This window comes from Mycteria americana, chromosome 1, assembly GCF_035582795.1.
Source record: "Mycteria americana isolate JAX WOST 10 ecotype Jacksonville Zoo and Gardens chromosome 1, USCA_MyAme_1.0, whole genome shotgun sequence".
NCBI lineage: Eukaryota > Metazoa > Chordata > Aves > Ciconiiformes > Ciconiidae > Mycteria > Mycteria americana.
The window spans coordinates 127161681-127175270 of record NC_134365.1 but is presented as its reverse complement, the minus strand read 5'-3'; the positions used below and the strand labels follow the sequence as shown (position 1 = coordinate 127175270).

The window sequence follows — 13590 nt, the reverse complement described above, 5'->3', positions numbered from 1 at the left end:
CCCCGCGCCGAGGCTGCCCGATCCAACCGCGCCTCCGCCGAACGCCATCGGGGTCATAGTGATGAGCGGTGGGAGGGGCAAGGCCCCGATCCCTCGCACTCCGATTGGTCGAATCAGCCGTCAAATCATTCCGGCGAGGCTCCGCCGCCCCACCGCTCCCCTCTGAATGTACGGTGAGGGAAGGAAACTGGTGCAGAGATCTCTCACGATCTGATTGGCCAAGTGGAAAGGCCACTCAAGCTAAGACTCCGCCCCCCGGCGGGACAGCGTCTCAGCTGATCGGTCAGCCCCGTGACAGGGTGGGGGTGGGCTTCACTGGCGAATGGTCAGTTCCGTCAGTCACTCCTGCAGAGTCCCACCCAGCCGCCCTGAATCTCACCTGCAGATTGGCTGCGGCGGTTGTCTGTCAGCTCTCCGTAGTGGGCGGGGCGCTCGGCGTTCTCTGTCCGACGGTGCGGCCCGGCGTCTTCCCAGCGGCGGCTGGCACCGCGGCGGACATGGGGCGGCGCGGCGGGGCTCCCTGGGCCCTGGAGGTGGCGGTGCTGGTGACATCGGCTTGTCTCGCCGGTGAGCGAGCGGGGTCGAGGCAGCGTGAGGGAGCGCCGGCCTGGCCAGCTGCCGGGAGGGGCGGGGAGGGCTGCGTAGCCGCTGCGGAGGGACGTGGCGGGGGAAGGGGTGGCCGCGCGCCTCAGCGAGCCCGGCCGCAACGGTGAGGAAGGGGCGCGCGAGCGATTGGACCGTGTGGAAAGGGCCGTGTGGAGCGTTTTACGGCTACAGATCGTTTTGTTACCTTGCACGAATTTTCACCGTTTGCCGAGCTGCTTTTGTGATCGCAGGAGGCTTTCTGTCATTCGTTGTGAGTCAGGCTTGTGATCGGCACTGAAGGCTTCCAGGCCCCGTAAATAATTTTCACGCAGTGTGCCTTAGTTCTTCAGTCCAGGTTCGCAAAGGAGAGACGAAGTTCTCCTGAGGTACAGCTTTGGTAAGGTAGAAGTTTGATTAAGTTTTCTGTAGGTGGGTGAATAACCGTATGCAGGATAAATTGCACCTCAGAATTTACTCTGGAGACTTCGCTGAATATGTGGCCCAGTGGAGTAGCATAGTCAAGCAACTACAGCGTGTCTGAGGAAGAGGCTTGTGGTCCCAAGTTCAAATTCAGTTTTGCTCGTTGAGACCTTGAACAAGCCTAGAAGGCAAATTTGGTTAAAAAAGGTAATGCTCTTAGCAAGGCATGTTCCCTTTATGGTTAAACGGGATAATGCTCTAATTTTATCCACCTAAGCAACCTTGTCCCAAGTAAGCCAACTTGTCGTAAATAATGTGTGTAAATAACGTCTTATAGCCTTGTGGAAAATTAAAGCAACATGTGAAACCCTACGAACTGACCAAAAATGTTTGTAGCAATTTTGTAAATTCTTTCCTAAGCAAATTTGTCTGGACGCATTTCTGTTCTTCCAAAGATGGGTTGATACACCACTAACATTGATAGCAGGCCATCCAATGAACACATACGAATTTAAAAAAATAAATATTTGAATCTGCTCCATATATATCTCTTGGTTTGGCCTGTTGCCTTCCTTTTGCCACCCTTCCCTGACCTGCATCACAGTACTTTGTTCTTTTAGTATGTTTATCATAATATAACTCGGATTTACTGTCAACATTTGTATGCATGATCATGATCCAGGCTTTAAAACAGCATCTTCAAGGTCAGATTGGCTAAATTAATGTTAGGGAAGATTATAACCGCACAACACATCAGTTTACTATTGCATTATTTTTGTAAATAGCCTTTAGATTTGCAGATGCCCTGGAAAACTATTTTATATAGCTGCTTGGATTGGTAACTAATTTTTAGATGGCCTGCAAATATTTATTGTTCTCCTACTTGATTTTCTCGAGTCTTGTATCAGATTAGTTTTCTGGTAGAAACATACACAGGTTGCTCATTGGGGGGATACGTCTGAAGTTTTGCATTGTGCATGTTGCTGCTTATATACACCAAATATGTTTTAAAATTTATTTAGATAAATGTTTGTGTACACAGTATTTCAGTTATGCTTAAGTGACTTTAAAATAGGAAGCTAGACTGAAATAAGCCCATGTCTTATTTCATGGAGTCCTCTCTGACTTTATTACACAATAAATTACTGTCATCATAATACAGATTAGAAATAATGCTTTTAGTCAACTTTGCTATTCAAGGTAATGGGGGAAAGAGGGAAGGGGAGATTGCAAATAAGTGAAAACCCAGCATGAGAAGTATTGCAGGTTGTGGCTTCACGCAATCAGCTTAGGTCCAGTACCGCATCTGAGGAAGAAAAACGTCTCACAACATCATGTGGTTGAGAAGGCAGAGCAGACACACCGGAGCTGTTCTGCAGAAGCCAGATTGTTCCTGGCAGTGCTCTGTTTAAGCCAGCACTGACTCTGCTGATCCTCCTGGCTCTGGGTTCGGTGGCTCAGGCTGTTGTCTGCATGAAAAGAGGTGTTATGCCAAGCAGTCCTGGAAGCAAACAGAGCCGTGTTGGTGCATAGCTGCTTGTGAGCTAACAGGGTTTTGGAGTCTGCCTGGCTCTACTGAGAGTTAGCTTTACCAGGTCTGAATTGTAACACCACTCATACCTGCTAGTGAGTATGCAGGAGTGTACTGTGCTGTTGCTTGAATAGTTGTCCTGCTTTTATTAAGGTGGATTTGTCCATCCTTAGTCATTGCTGTATAGAAACCTTATTTTGTATTCCAAAGCATTAAATATCAGTTCTCATTACTTGTCTTACATAAATTGGTAGGTATGAGAGGGAGGAATAAGGAATCTTATTAAGCTCGAATACGCTCTTTTTCTGTGACGTAAGGGAAAGATTGTGATAACTCTGACAGCTTTTTTTGTTTGTTTTTAGGTGTATGCGGTGATGAATTTAGCGTCTTACGATCACCTCAGTCAGTTGTTTTTCGAGATGGAAGTTGGCCCATTCCTGGCGAGCGGATCCCAGATGTAGCTGCATTATCCATGGGCTTTTCTGTTGAAGATGTATGTTTCGGGTCTTGATTTTGAAAGGCCTTTAAAACTATAGACCTGTTCACTTAACATGCAAATCTTCCTGTCATGTGCTGGAATGTATAAAATGTCATCCTGTTTGTCTTGAGGAATGCATGACTTGTCAAAGTGTGGTTTCCAAGCATAGAGCTATATCAGTCATATGAGCAGCAAAAGGCTGTGCTAGCTGGCTGATTTGAATCATCAGCTACAGAAGGAAGCAAGCCTGTGGAGTCTTTACTGGGATGTTCTTCAGTTCTTCTGAGACCCAACTAGATGCTGTATCCCCCCATCCGTAGTCACGTACTGAGAATCTGTGGAAACCACTGTCATTTCTTGCCTACAGGCTGTATCTGTAAGGCTCTGCTCTTGAGTACTCTGAAGACTGTGAGAAATGGCTTGGCTAGGCAGGCATTTTGTCAGGTCAGCAAGCTTGTCTGCTGAGCTTTGTTAATAAGAACAAATAAACTGAATAGTTAGGAAGTAATCCAAAGACTTGGAAACCTAATTTGTGGTAGTGTTTCCCAAATTAGGTTTTTGAACATAGCTTTAGTGATGTTTAAAGTGGGGCACAGGAGTGCTCCTGCCCTTAGGTTGATTCCATCTTGCCTACTGAATTTTTTGCTGGGATTCAGCAGGGATGAGTGGCTGTTGAAGCAGTATGGGAAAGCTTAATAGCCAGGCGTCTCTAGCAGTGTCTGCGTGTGGCCAGATACTCAAAGCTACAAGCTGGGTTATTCTCACAATGCTCGTGAGGGACGCCCATTTCCATTTCTTCCATACTGCAGCTAAGCAAGAAGTCTAGATCTGGTTTGAACGCAGTTCTGTTTAGCCTGCGTTTTGGAATTTGTCTGAAAATATGTTGCTGTCAATTAATTATGCTTTTTTCTCATTAACTAGTAGGAGAAATTCTTATGAGTAGTATTCCCAAGAAGTATATTTTATCTTCTTCTAAAGTATCTTTTATCATATCTTGATAAAAGAATATCTAAAGTATTCTTTTATCAAGAAAAAATCAATACATTGGATGGTATTGTGTGCATTGCGTGTAAAGAAACCCAGCAAAACAGAGGGTTTTCGCCCATTTTGAACACTTGACTTTTGGCTACGGGTCATGTGGAGGTATAAAATGGTTATCATGGAAAAAAAGTGTTTCAGTACTCGCTCTGTGCCTTTGCCAAAGTTTGGAATTCCTTTGCTGTGATGGGTCTGTAGCATCCTTTAGAAATAGTTCTCTATTAGTGTTATTTCAAATCCTAGAAGCAGGGAGGGAAGGAAGTGTTTAAATTTTTCCGTTTCAGGGCTTAACTGAATGTTATCAGCGTTATCACTAAGGCAGAGATCACCGTGTAGGCAGCTTCTTCCAGTCCTGGTATGGAGAATACTGCAGGGCCCAAACACTCATTTTGCAGCTTACATCGAGGCTGTAGTCTAGGAACATAACTGACAGTGCAGTAGGTGCACTGTAGCGAATTTAGAATTCTTACTGCATTACATTGGGAATTCTCAAAAACAGTCATTCAATATCCCTCCCTTGTTAAGGCAAGATAAAACTGAACCCCTTTTTTGTCACTGGTGGTGCTTTAAAAAGTTTTTCTTTTGTTTCTTTGAGGTGATACAGATCATAATGTCAATAACATTTAATTCTAAAGTCCACATAAATTGGTTTCATAAAACTTAAACAAGCACTTATGTCTTTTACATAAATGGAGAAATCTGTTTGAATTCATTCCAAATAGATGAATTTGTATTTTGTGCCTGAGTAAACCAGCCTTTACTGTGCTCTGACCGATACATAACTGTAGTAAGCTACTAAGGAATCTTTTTATGTTTCTATGCAAATCTGTAAGTTTTAGATTAGTAGGCTGTTGGTATGATTGACACTCCCCTCCCTTTTTTTCCCCCTGTTTCTTTCTGGTACTGAAAATATCAAGATGTTAGTGTTTTAATGTGCTTAAACATGTTTCTATGGTGTTTTGCAAAAGGGTTTGCTTTTGGTTTTTTTTTTTTCATCCTTCACTTGTTAAATGCAGACTATGATATTTCTAATTTAATTATGGGAAATAACTCTTGATATATCCAATATGTATAATGCTTTCTCAATGTAGACTTTGCTATGAAGTTACTGGCAGCTTTTAAATTAACAGTTTCTTCATGGCTAACTTGAGGCAGCATTATTCAAGATGAAAGCATTCTAGTATGAACTTACTTCCCCATGAAATTTCCAATAGGCTGTCCTGCACAGAGATATTAACAAGATAGTAAGTTACTTTGTAATGGTGGGGGAGGGCTCATCTCTTTCTTCCTGTGAAATACAAGTATTTTTACTATTTTGCAATAGGACCTTTCCTGGCCTGGGCTTGCAGTGGGTGATCTGTTTCACAGACCACGAGCTACTGTGCTGGTAACAGTGAAAGGAGTAGACAAGCTGGCGTTGCCCGTGAAGGGGATTTCTTACCCTATTGAGAATGTGAGTATCTATGTTTGGAACTGATGTGTGATTTCTGTGACTCTTGTGATCTAATATCTAATGAGAAGTACATGAGTCTCTACTGTAGTCCTTGACGTTCATTTACTTCTTGCTTCACTTGAAGTTCGCATATCCCCTAGAATGACGGATCAGGCTCTGTAGATAAATAATCCAATCAGACTCCTGTACAAGGTGAGAGGCCTTTAAGATCACCCAGGGCCTCGTGTGGTGAGTTCAGTAACTTGTTTGACCAAAGCATGTTCTCCTTGAAAGGCGAACATCTCCTTGATGTTCTCCTAGTTTTAATATGTTTGTACCAAGAGGCAGAGAATCCACTGCTTCCCATGTTAACTTACTGATTCATAGTAAGAATTATTAACTTCTTTGTTTCAGCTGAGTGTGTGTGATAGCATTTTATATGATGTTGATTCTTTGATGTAGTGTATCGCCATCTAAGCAGTCTTTGAGTTTTCCTCAAGTACTTGACTGTGAAATATACCACTTTGTGACACCATTTGCTTATACTGTATCAAAAAGAAAACAACAGATGACATTGCATTTACCTGTCACTGTCTGTCTTTGCTGAGACTCTTTTCTCACACTTGTCACAGCATGACAGAATCATTTAGGTTGGAAAGGACCTCTTGAAATTGTCTAGTCCAACCCCCTGATCAAGCAGGGTCAGCTAGAGCAGGCTGTCTGGGACTGTGTCCAGTTGAGTATTGAATATCTCCACAGAAGGAGACTCCACAACCTCTCCGGGCAACTTGTGCCAGTATTTGACCACCCTTACTGTAAAAAACCTTCTGTTCTTCTGTTCAGATAGAATTTCCTGTTTTAAATTTATGCCTGTTGCCTCTTCTGTCATATGGTTTTGTCCACACAACTCTTAGCAGGAGCACAGTAACTTACAAAATATTGGTAACTCTGCAGTGTCTACTCACTTCTCCTTTATAAATACATTGTCTGCTTTAATCCATTTTGCTGCAGCATTGAACCAGTTCTTCATGTTGAGCTGTTGTTTGTCCAGCATGAACCCACAAACCCTTTTCAAAGAATTTTTCAGGTTATTTCTAGTTAGTTCATTCTGCTTCTGTCCATCTTGGAAAACTTTGTTTTGCACCACTTTACCATGCATTTTGGCTCTGTGTGAGTGCTGTGCTCCTCTTAAGAATTATTATTTATCTTATTATTTCAGTCAAACTGTGGAACCACCAGTGACAGTGTCAAATAGTGTTTTGTTTAATATTGACACCCTATTGCACGCCCCAAGACGAGGTGATGATTTCCCTATGAAATTACTTTTACATCTATTGGGCAGTCTTTTCATCTATTTTAAAATATCAGTGCTTAATTGGAATGTTATGTTGCTTTACATTGAACTCAGGTCAAATTCAGCTTAACACAGATCTGCTTTCACATCAGCTTTCAAGCACAGCTCACTAGTTCAGGCACATGTTGGCATTGCTGAAATGGTATCTGGACTAAAACTGATTTAGGATTGTCTGCACCTGACCATGTAGGCATTGCTAACTTGTGGAAACCTTAAATATATTTGAAGTCTTCAGTCGTATTGGCACTTGTAACTTTGATAAAGTTCTGATGTGCATATAATGCTTATTTTCTTTATTTCCCATTAACAGGAATTAATATTCCTAAGCTTTAATTGTTTCCATTAACTGCTGCCATGGCTTCAAATGAACTGCCCCAAATGTATGCTGGCAAAGTACTGGTTCTCCAATATTCAAGAATAGTTGCAAATGATCATCACTGAGTCCATGTTCAGGACTGCTGGGTACAAGTTATCCTAGCTTACAGGCTTACTAAAATTTATTAGAAAAAAAATTTTTATGCTCCTTAACTAGTGAATGGAAATGTGCGGTTCTGCTTCTTTTTAGATAAAACCCAGAAGTAAGGGTTTAGAAAAACTTAACAGTTTTATTAGGTTGCCAGGAATGGCACTATACTGTGCTAGGATTTCTTTTATTTTTAGTAATTTTTTGTATGGCTCTTTTCTTTGGTGTTTCAGCAGTTGGTCTTTCTACTGGTATATTTTCATTCATCAGTTTTCTGTGGTTCATAACTTCCCGTTTGCACTAAGATTGGTTTCCCTTTTTGTATTGCTTCTATATTTGTTGGTCTTGCTTTACTGATAAACAAGGCTATACTCTTAGCTTAAGTAAGCATCTTAATTACACAGTCATGGCCCCTTGGAGTTCTTAAAAATATATTGTGTCCACCATGTATACAAATAAATTGTCTGTTCATAGATACACAGTTGATATTTTGTTTTGCACATTGGCTCCTATTATTTGTTAATATTAGGAAATATTGGAAATACTCATCCTCTTTGCTCAAAAAGACGTTGTCCTATTTTTCCAGACTTCTGTAGTTAAGCAAATTATCTCCTTTTATATCATTAGGCCCCGTTTTACCCAAAAATCTAACTAGACTTTGTCTTCCAGGCTGTTCCTTTCAGTCTTGACAGTGTTGCGAACGCTATACATACTTTGTTCTCTGAGGAAACTCCTGTGGTCCTGCAGCTGGCCCCCAGTGAGGAAGTGAGTATTGCTTCACTTCTGGTTCCAGATGTTCTAAATAGTAAACCCCTTTCCACTTGTGTGGCTGGAGAAAACCAATTGATTATATGAAATATTTTGCATTGGAGAGAGATTGCAAGTATGATTGATTATTAATGTGTAACTGGAAAAACTAACGTCTGTTATTAAACAATGGCTGTTCCTGCAGAGAGTGTACATGGTGGGCAAGGCAAACTCTGTATTTGAAGATCTTTCTGTCACACTGCGCCAACTGCGAAACCGCTTATTCCAGGACAACTCCATTCTCAGCTCCCTTCCTCTCAACTCCCTCAGCAGAAACAATGAGGTAAAAAACTTTAATCAGTGGGAACTTTTACGATTTTTTTCTAATATTCTTAGTTAGCTTGTGCTTTTCCTTCCCTCCCCCTTGCTTTGCCTAGGAGAGCACACTAATTTTTTCTAACCAATTCTAAGAAGTAAGTTTTAAGTTCTTTTTTTTAAGTAATTTTATTGAAAGAGTAATTTCATTCTAGCATGTTCTGATGCTGTAACAGACATAACATTGTAAAATACTGAGCTTGCAACAAAATGAGACTTCTCTAACTTTGGTTTCATCAAAGGAAATACCTGTCTCTTTTTTCCTGCCTCTTCCCCCAGGTTGACTTGCTTTTTCTGTCAGAACTACAAGTCCTACATGATATTGCAAGCCTGGTAAGTTTTTTGTGAAACACTTTCCCCACCTTATGTCACAAACTTCAGAGATCTCATTTAAAGGTAGAGAAGCCGTAGCCAGAATACTTGGCAACCAGCGATACATATTCAAGTGTGTCATCAGTTGGTTGTATCAGTTTAAATAATGCGTTCTCAAGCTATTTGTTTCAGCCCTGTCACTGACGGAAGAAAATGAGAACCTTAATCATCTGTAGTTTCTTTTGTACTGTGTTTGGTGAGAACAGGGGGAATTCTGAGCTGCTATTTCTCCATACCCAAAGACACAGGAAGTACTCAGTGAAGAATTTGCCGGGGCCTTCCTTGTTTTCTTACTTGAGAAGTATAATGGTAGTTAGGAACATGTTCTTTGCCCTGTCCACCATTTTACTTCAAAATATCACTATAACATTTTATCTAAAAAGACTGGAGTGACTTTGTAGTGTGAATAGTGGTGGTGATAGAAATGTTCCAAGGGAGGAGTGAGCTTTTAATTCTGGTCTTTTTAAGCAAAAAGCTTCTTATGATCTTTTTACTAAGAAGCTACTATCTTGTTGCTGTGGTTTAGGGTTTGTTTTGGGGTGTTTTTTTGTCCTTTAAGTAGCTGAGGGCTGCAGCTTAAAGTGAAAGAAATAGTCATGAAAAACTTGGAAGTTCACATTAGGTGAAGGGCTGGTGGAGAGAAATGGGGCTCTTGAGGAAATGAGGTAGAACAACTTGGTTTTGTCTTGCAGACTAGAAATGCTGTAGTTAAAGTAGATGGGAAGATAGGAACAGATTAAATTCCTTGCTTTCAGAGACTGTTCTCTTGTGCAGGCAAATGTCAGTGCTGCAGCTTCACACCTGTAGAAGTGCAAAAATATCACTACTCTCCTTTGAGATAATTTGGATTATATTGGTTGGATTTTATGACAATGGGATGATACTCCTTAAGTAAACTACTTTTGTACATGGGCAACAGCAAGGTAGAAGTTGCAACCTACTCGGTTTTGCAAGGGCCAGCTTCAGTGGAGGGAGTAGTAGTATCCAAGTATTGTAGTTACAGGGTTTTCTTGTTGTTTTTTGGGTTTTTTAAATTTTTCTCCAAGTTTTATTTTTATGGCAATTACAGAACAAGGATTCTGATGTGAAGAAGTATAATGTTCCTTTTTAGTAGAGCTCTATATTACATGTATATAACCTCATGTTAGGAATAGATGCTATATGATGATCATCTCCTTTCTTCTGTAGAATAAGAAAAGAAACAATTGTGGACATCTTCTTGTTAAGTTGGCAAGAAATTCCACTTCCTAATCAATATGGAATATGACTGTGGAAAGTGAGGATGGATTAGTCTGAGCAAACTGATTTTGTGAAATGTGTTTTTTAAAGTAACCTGTGTATGAATTAATTTCTTTCTACCCTCAATGGTGTGCCAAAGCTGTCTCGACACAAGCACTTAGCCAAAGATCACTCTCCAGACCTGTATTCTCTGGAACTGGCTGGTTTGGAAGAGGTTGGAAAACGATATGGGGAAGACTCTCAGCAGTTCAAGGATGCTTCTCAAATTCTTGTAGACTCTTTGCAAAAGGTATAGTTTCTACCTAATGAACAAAACTCACAGGAATACTGAGGAAATAATTTTTGTGTTAACTACAAGGGAGTTAGTTTATTGTCTATCTTCTGCTTTGAATTGTCACTTCATTAGTGATGGCTTGACTGATGCTTGGTTTTGTTGTTTGGTTTTTAAAATGCAGTTGTTCAGTTATAAAATCAAATGTTACAATTTGTCACTCTGGAAAGTGTTGACATGAGTCTACAATGTGTTAGATATTTTGCGTAAAGGAGTAGGAATATATTGAAACCATATATCAACATGACTTGGTATGTTTGTTTTTCCTAAATAAATATCTTGCATTTAAAGCCACTGGTATGTCTCTCAAAAAACAGCTCTCAGAAATGTGGAAACATCTTTATCCCAGGGTACAGTGGTTAGTTTCCTCTTGTCCAAAAAGGTGTATAAATCTAAATTTCCAAGCTTCTAAAATAACTGCTGTTCATCTATCAATGTGCTCAAGAAAGTAATTCTTTAGCAGGTCTTATGTAATCATTGGATAAAATCTTTATTAAGACCAGTCACTTTTGAGATTTTCAAAAGCACGATGGAAAAGTTTCAAAGCATGAATTTGCTAAGCCAAATAACTGTTTTCTCTAAACATTACTCTTCGGCCTCTTTGCAATTAAGCAAATGTATTTAAATACTAGATGTATTAGTCTTTGGACCAGTCTTTAGTTTATAATTTCCCAGTGGAAGGTTGAGAACCTAAATATTTTGTTGAAACTGACAGACACACGTTTGAGAAACTATATGGTGATGGGCCTTTTGTAAAGGGATGAAAGAACGAGTTTCAGCCCAGAAAGCAGTCATAAGCTACAGTCTGCTGAGCAGTGGTTGAGGGGTTTTAAAGAGATGTTGTGTAAACCACGCGTAAGTTGGCACTTTCTAGTGGAATTCTAAAATAGTGTAAATTTTTACAACTTTCCGTAAGCTTCTTATTCCTGAAGCTGGCATCTTATGGTTTAGCACATCTTGCTAACAAAACTCTCCTTAATTCCTGGCTACAGTGTAGGTTTTAAATTAAATCACTTTTGCTTTTCCAGTTTGCAGATGAGATGTTTAATCTGTATAGCGGGAATGCAGTAGTAGAAGTGGTGGCTGTAAAGGCATTTAATTCTCCCCTCACGAGGAAGACTCGCTCCATTCTCCAGTCTTCACAGGTAGTTGATGCACATTTTTCTATATATCATTTATTAAAAGTGATCCAAACTGCATCACTTCTTCACTTGAGCATAACTTCTTTTTTTAAGGACTAGAATACTGACTATGATTTAGGCATGGGTGTGAAGTCAGCTTACCTGTCTTGATCTTCACTTAATCATATAGTAATTTAGGTTGAAGATGGCCCCTGGAGGTCATCTAGTCTTACAGTAATCCTGCTTTGAGCAGTAGGTTGGAGTTAGATCAGGCTGCCCAGTTCCTTGTCCAGCCAAGTGCTTGAAAAGTCCATAGCTGGAAGTCCCAGAGCCTCTCTGGACAGCTTGTTCCAAAGTCTTAAGCACTTTCACTGTGAAAACTTTTTCCCTTATGTCTTCTTAGAATTTGCATTTCTGCCGTTTTCTACCCAAGTACACTAGTGCATGCAAGTCCTGCCTCATAGGTGGGGAAATAATTGTTTTCCTTGACTTGCTGCCTACACTCCAGATGCAGCCCAGGATGCAGTTGCCCTTTGTCACTGCAGGGGCACACTGCTGACTCTGTTCACCTTGTCCACCAGGACCTCCAGGTCCCTCTCTGCAGAGCTGCTGCCCAGCTGGTCAGTCGCCAGCCCGTCAGTCCCCAGCCTGTGCTGTCATGTGGGGTTATTCTGTCCCAGGTGCAGGGCTCTGCATTCATCCTCATTGAATTTCATGAGGCTCCTGTCAGCCCTTTCCTTTGGATTCCATTGATGTCAGTCACATAATCACTTTTGCATTTTGTGCCCTAGCATCAGAATTGTCTAGACAAGAATGCATCTCTCCTATTCAGATTGCTCAGATTTTCAATGTAGTCAGAATGTGTTTTGTATGCAAGCTAGCTTTAAAGTAATACACTTATTTTCTTTATTACAGAGCAAACCAGAAAATCCATATAACCTTGCCTATCCATATAACTACAACTACTCTGTAATCTTCAACATTATTCTGTGGATGATGATAGGTCTTGCTTTAGCTGTGATAGTTATCTCCTACAACCTCTGGAACATGGATCCTGGGTATGACAGCATTATTTATAGGATGACAAATCAGAAGATAAGAATGGATTGAACTACACTGTATTTCAGCACAAGGAAATGATGAAGAGTAAGGTCTCCTTTAAACTGTGTGGAAAACAAATATTCTGACATGGTTAATTGTGGAATTTTTTTAAAGGTGTATTTATTTCTAAGTATTTTTTTTCCCTCACAAGCCTATTTTAAATGTTAGTAGTAGCACCAGATGGGAGATAGAAATTGAAATCTGCTTGTTTAAAAAAAAAAAAAAAAAAAACCAATCCCCATACTAATTGTTATTAAAGTAACATCATTCCATTTTTTTATCATGTAACATGAGTTTTTGAAATGCCCCGTACTGCCTGTGACTGTGTGCAAAACAGATAAATTGAAATTATGATAGCGACATGTTGTTTGAAACTTTTACACTGGAAGATTAGAAATTATAGCTAAATTGTTGTGTTGTATATTATGAACCAGTTGTAAATGTTTGATGTAAATATTTATAATGGCTATATGTAACTTCAGAGAGGGTAGTAATTATTTAGTAAAATACTGAATATAGAAATATTTCTACAAGACTACGATTCTAGTGGCACAAATGGCATTTTGATCTCATGTTGAAGGCTCTGATGTGAGCTGTAGACAGAAGGATCCTTTACCTAGAACTTTAATGATTTGGAGGTAAATAACACTAGTGTGGCTGGTCTATACAGTGGAGAGTCTATAAATACTGAAGTAGCACCAGTCTGATCATGGTCTAACGTCACATACAGTTGAAAGTTCCTAGTATGATGCTTCATATTCCTTCCATTTGTGTTGATGTTATTAGAAAAAGCCTAAATCAATTCTTTTTGATGATAAGAGTGGACCAACACTTGATTTAAATATACCTGGATTATAGTCCTGCTTCAACCATTCAATAAAACAAAGAACAGTTGTTCTGGACTGCATTTATTCTTTGTGGCTTCATAGGTGTGGCTATTTCTATTTAGTATTAGCTCAGCTGAACAGAGTAGGTGCCCCCAGCCTCCTGTATGTGACAGTGG

The 13590-nt window shown here is 40.1% G+C and overlaps 1 protein-coding gene across 2 annotated transcripts; it reads left to right on the top strand.

Annotated features, from left to right (window-relative positions):
- Positions 1-430: 430 nt before the first annotated feature.
- ATP6AP2 (ATPase H+ transporting accessory protein 2) lies at positions 431-13481 on the top strand. 2 transcript variants are annotated; one of them, XM_075520285.1, is made up of 9 exons: positions 431-567; positions 2899-3029; positions 5377-5505; positions 7971-8066; positions 8254-8391; positions 8703-8756; positions 10174-10323; positions 11394-11510; positions 12402-13481. In XM_075520285.1, exons 1-9 carry the CDS (start codon positions 498-500, stop codon positions 12594-12596), a joined length of 1080 nt encoding a protein of 359 aa, XP_075376400.1. In that variant the 5' UTR covers positions 431-497; the 3' UTR covers positions 12597-13481. The 2 variants fall into 2 exon arrangements, with proteins under 2 accessions (XP_075376400.1, XP_075376410.1); XM_075520295.1 differs by lacking the exon at positions 431-567 and adding an exon at positions 711-982.
- The last annotated feature ends 109 nt before the right edge of the window (positions 13482-13590 follow it).